We start from the raw sequence: 5,988 nt of genomic DNA on the forward strand, positions 1-5,988 counted from the left end.
TAGCAAATCATACGACTATTTAAAACTTTTATTAAGATTTTTAATTTAATATTTTTGACATTTTTATATAGCTTAATAATATTTCTAAACAAAACATATCTTTTATGCCCGCTTGCTATAATTCAATTAAATGTACTAGAACACAGAAAAGTAAAAATCATAACACAGATAAGATATTTTCATCATTTAACAGTTCTTCAGATTTATGTAAAATGAATTTCGAAGAAAATTGCCTCGATCTATGTGTCAAGATTGAGAGTGCAATTTGCAGATTTTGAATTAAAAAGAAGTAAAATTCTATCATTTCTTCTATTTCAGTGTAATTTAATGAAATATAATTGAATATAAAATACAGTTTGTAAGATAAGCAGGAGAAAGGCAACCATCTATTGAAAGAGAAAATATTCAAATTAGAATGACTCTCACTTTTGATCATTTTCCTTTTGCTTCCATTTTACATACAATTTGAAAAAAATTCTTAACTTCGACATGTTACTAAAGTTGCAAAAATGCATTAAAAGTTGCAATATTCTGAAACATATTTGTCAGGCTAATAATTAATGATTTTATTTTAAATCCGATATCTAAATTTATATTTTAAAGCATTAAAACTATGAAAAAATTTCCTTCAAGAGGAGCAATAAAGATAACCAAACTACTGGTAATCCTAATACACATATATATGTAAAAGGTATGAATACTTCAGTGCTTTGTTTTTAAATAGTGTGTACTAAACAACAACGGTTTTCTGCAAACATTCTATCAGATTTCATGCATGGTGTTTTATAATGATTTTCAAATTAATGATTAACAGGTGTCCTCGAATGATTCATTTCTTTCTTCTTTCGTTGGACACGTTCAATAATAACTTCTCCAAGAAATACAATCAAGGACAATCCTAAGCCTACGCTCAATATTACGAAACTTCCTCTTAAATCTCTCAATGAAAGTGCGTGAATACCTTGGTCCTCGTTTTTCGTAAATTTGCTGAAGATATCCAACCAATATCTAAACGAAACATCCTTTAATATCTTCTCCCGTAAACCTGCACTTTCGATTCTGCTCACTATCTTGTTTATTCGAGATCCGCAACAAAAGTTTTTTTTCAATGCTACACCTATGGGCACAACGAAAAGATTATCAGTTGATTTACGATATAACTGCTTCAAATCCCCTGATCCAAACAAGAAATTGAGTGCTGAGCGGGCCATGATCATAACTGCTTTAGGATCATGTTCATTTAACACTGAATTGAAGTCAATGTACCATTTATTTTTGATTATCGCATTTCCAATTTTATGCAAGTAATCTACCTTTGAATTTACTATGAAGGGAAATTGCGCAGCTCTCTCTGCAATATATGCCCGATGGCTGCCTCTTTGGACAGCTTCAGACAAATCCCGAAAATCTTTTAAGACTTTACTTTGAGGCGGTAAGGTCAAAAACGAGAGCAGCACAGCAGAATAACTGCATGACACAACGAAAGCACACAGAAGCCAGCAACCTAGTAATAATTTCCATCTGAACAAATCTTTTTCGAGATCTGAAGATTTGCCAATGACATTTGCGAATGCGTTTAGAAGTACGTAGGAATAATTTTTCTTTCCTTCTAGAATCAGAAAAAAGAGCACTGATAGGCTTATGAGACTAATAAATAGTGATACCCAAACAGCTTTATCAAACAGCATCAAAAATTGAAAAATGTCGTCTTCAGACCACTTTTGAGCAGCAAATGATACTTCCTCCAATGTATATGCAGTTGAAAACTCCAAATCTCTAAATGTGTCTTCAAGAATGGGCATAACACTTATCGCTATATCAGCGTCTCCTCTCGCTACAGCTCCTATTTGACCAGTCCAATTTCCTGAAGAATCTTTAACACCCAGGTCGAAGTCCTTGGTGAAGATAATTTCATACTCCCCTTTCCAAGCCTCCAAAACAAGCTCTACATATTTTCCGTAGAATCCTGCAAATGTGTATTGTCCTTTAGCAGTCTGATTTACATGAAGTTGAAATGCAGCATAATTGCAGATTGCTACAAATAATTTTTGAATCTTGCTCATATTGTAATAAACAGATTTAGGCAGGTAGTATAGAAAATTTTGAAAAGCACTAAAATGACAGCTATGATTACAGAAAATAAAGCACAACCCTAAATGTTCTTTAGAAGTAAGCTGTCCAAAGTTATTGATATTTAATGCGATCGCAATTGTTAGAATAAAATCTGAAATTTTCCTGAAAAGGAGCAAAAGATAACTTTACTTTATTTTCAGATTAAACCCAAAAGTTAAATAGAAGAGTTTTTAATGACTAATCTGAAAGAGTAAATTTACTTTGCTAAAACATATTTTTTGCACGCTGTATTGTAAAAAAGTTTTAAAATATGATATAAAAGCAAAAATAATCGATTTGTTTAATATGAACTTAATATGATTCTGCAGGATATAATACAGCTTCATTAACTTTTTTCTGTTTCCTATTTGTCCAATCCACTTTCCGTTAGAATCTTTTAGTCCGAAGTCATAGTCATTGCAAAATAAAATTTCATATTACCCTTTCAAGCTTCTAAAATAAGTTGATATATTTTCCATAAATTCTATAAAACTTCTATTGTCCTTTAGCAGTCTGATTTACATAAAGTTAAAATGTTTCAAAATCGGTGACTGCCACAATTAACTTTTTAATCTTGCTCATATTTTCGAAATACATTTGGGAAAGAAGTCGTAGAACTTCGAGGGAACACTGCAATAAGAATTATCATGATAGCAAAAGGAATACAATCCTAAGTGATCGCTTGAAGAAGAAATCTATAATTATTGATGTTAGAATGCACTTGTAAGAATGAGTATGGATCTTTTTATTTTTGCAATATATGCAAAAATATAAATTTGCTATCTTTTCTTAATGTACATCAAACGTTGTAAAGAAGAATTTGGATTGTCTAATTTAGATAAGCAAATTTGCTTTTTATATATCAACTTTGCTTACATAACTCTGCTCGAAAATATCATAAAATAATCGAAATCGATTTACCTTCATGTAAACTTCGCATGAATTAGTAGGATAAAAAAATAACTTCATTAGCTTCTTTTGCATTTAAAATCCAAAACATTGATTCCATGGGAGAAATTTTGTTAAATTATCATTTGCCAGCTCTTTGTTACACATTCATGTCGATGAAGACACACAATAATGAACTTCATCCTCCGAAATATATTTGAATAATTAGCTATGATAATGAAAGAAGAAAACTTCTGCGGTATTTAAATTGTTTAGCTTACAGTATTTCAAAACACATGTCAACGTTCAAAGAATGATTAAATTAATTAATCTAAAATCTCTATTAGAAAGTAAAATATGAGTTTTGATGTATCCATAACCTCCATTGCAGAGATTGACTAAATATAATATATATATATATATATAATGGCTCATATTCACTGTTATCCAGGAACCAGGAATCGGGGTAAAAGTTTAAAAATTTATAGAAGTTTATAATTCAAACTTATTTTTCATCAATACCGAAAATTAATTTCTGAAAATTCAAGAAACTGCAAGAATTCTGATAAGAGCTGCAGTAGGACAAGAATTTCGCTGATAATTCTGGAAGAATCTTTGGCTTATCACGGAATCTATAAAAAATCGAGAAACAGAGCAGAAACAGTCAGTTTTGAGTCATTGTAAATACCAGACTATTCGAAATATGGGAGTACTTGAAAGAAGTTGCTCGCTAAGTTTATTTATATTATAATGACTATTTATAACCTATTTGTCTCTTAATTATTTCTGATTATTGCAAGTGCAATTCCATGTATTCTTCGACTGTGTTTAGCTGTTGCGTATTCATGTTCTTATGTAGAATAAAGCATCATTATTTGTTATTAAATATGTTAGAACTTTATTACAATACAATCCATGAATGGATATTTGAAAAAAATTCGGTAACATTGATGTCTGATGTAGAACAGTGGGTTCTGCAGTGACTGATGTTGTCTCGAGCAAAGATGGTCGAACTAATTGCTTTCCTCCTTAACTTAAAAAATAATAATAAGTGGAACTCTAGAATATGGAGAAGATGCAGAATGAAATGAAAAATATAATCCAAGTTGAAAAGGAAAACTTAAACGAAGATTTGAATGTATTCGTCAAGATTCACTTCTACGAAATTGAAAATCCTATAAGCAGGAAGAATCCAAGATGACGTCCAAGATGCAAAAGGAAATTATGAAAAAGTAAATAGCAGAATTATGTCAAAGGAATGACCAGCTATATTTGAAGGGAGGTCAACGTCATCCAAATAGGGTTAGTGATCAATCATAATCAATAATAAGAAAAGGTATGCTCAAAGAAAGTACAAAGTAATTGCATGAAAACCAACTTGTAATCGTCTTGCAGAACAAAGCTTGTCCTTTTCAAATAAAGAACCTGAAAAAAAAAGGATTGGAGAAGAATATATATCATACAAATGCAGTGAACTGAGGAAATATATTTTTAATAAAGAATAAATCAAAAATGTTGAATGGTTTCTTGGAAAATTTACGTTAAACGTTTCACTTTTCAGATTTCGTAAAACTTTTTATACGGAAAACATATCTCCAAAGCTTATGAATATTTACTTTTAAATTTTAATTATATATTACCTTAAGGGTTATAAAGGCAGTGAAATAGGAATATGGGTTTGAAGTCAATAATTTTGGTATGCGATCAATTGGTCAAACATGCGACAAGCTATATGAGTTATATTTTCACATAAACTATCAATTGATGAGAACGCTCGATGGATTTTACCACTCTGATACTGATATGCGGTGCGCGTTTAAGAAAGCAGAATTTCTTGGGGAAACTTTCCACCACAAAAATAGTTTACATGTGGTTTACATTATTATATTTTACTTTTACTTTACTTGTGGAAGACATTAAACCCTTTTCCAAGGATTTATTAAATTCTCAGTTGTTGAAAAAAAAATTCTTCTAAGGCATTACACAAAATCCAAAGGGCGCTTTTTCGTTTTGTAAGCATCAGATTACTTATATTCGAACAGATGAGATTCCTCTAAGCAAATTTATTCAGAATTTGATAGAAATTTTTTCATTTGGTAAAAATACCATATACCAAATTTCAACCATCTAGTTCAAAACATTTTTCAATTATCTTTGTCACAGACAGACACACCAATTGATATTTTCCAAAATTGTGTCTTCCGAGCTCATGCAGATCTAAAACGATTTTAAATTTGTTAAAATCTGAAACTCGAATTTTTGACGATTACTATGATTTTTCTATACTAGTTATATGAGAAAGTAAAAAGACTTAAAAAGAAGACAGAGGATGGTAACATTAAATATAATATGGATAAAATAGCGTATGGTGTAGAATTTTTCTGAAGGACAAACAATTTTATTTTAAAATTCATTTTTCTCATGTCGTAGGTTGTGCTACTGCTCTAGATTTGTAATTTTCATGACATTATTATTATATGCCCTAATAAATACTAAAATAGGCTTTTTTTAAACAAAATCAATTTGTTTTGCATTATTTTGTGTCAAAATAGTTTAAATATTCACTATGTTTAGTAAATAATTTTATAATTTTAGAAAAAATTAAAAATTTCCCAAAAGTTTATTTCAATATAATGAGAAATATATATAAAGGCTTTGCTTGTATAAAAAATCTTCAAGCATGTGAATATAACGGATTTTGAGAAAAATTGCATAGAAAATGGCCAATTTAACATTTCGACCCCCCTCCCTTGAAATACGTATTGCTTTCTTTCAATACACATTTCCCTCCCTTTTTCTATTTCTGAAAAAATTATGCAGATCATTACAGTTATATAAAAACATATTTAATATTGAAGAAGTTTCCATATTAAGTTAAATCGCTTGGAAAATATCTTTGCATAGAGATAATTTAAATTGCCTTTAGGCAATTTCTTTTTTATTTTCCTTAACTGTTTAAAAACAAAGGAAAAAGTCTCAAACAACTCA

The 5,988-nt window shown here is 29.8% G+C and overlaps 1 protein-coding gene across 1 annotated transcript; it reads right to left on the reverse strand.

Annotated features, from left to right (window-relative positions):
• Positions 1 to 800: 800 nt before the first annotated feature.
• LOC129974160 (glutamate receptor 2-like) lies at positions 801 to 2,063 on the reverse strand. Its single transcript, XM_056087538.1, has one exon. It carries the CDS (start codon positions 2,061 to 2,063, stop codon positions 801 to 803), a length of 1,263 nt encoding a protein of 420 aa, XP_055943513.1.
• Between the last annotated feature and the right edge of the window lie 3,925 nt (positions 2,064 to 5,988).

This window comes from Argiope bruennichi, chromosome 1 (assembly GCF_947563725.1).
Source record: "Argiope bruennichi chromosome 1, qqArgBrue1.1, whole genome shotgun sequence".
Lineage (NCBI taxonomy): Eukaryota > Metazoa > Arthropoda > Arachnida > Araneae > Araneidae > Argiope > Argiope bruennichi.

Coding starts and splice junctions, on each gene's coding strand:
- LOC129974160 (XM_056087538.1), bottom strand. CDS start 2,063: ATGAGCAAGATTCAAAAATTATTTGTAGCAATCTGCAATTATGCTGCA.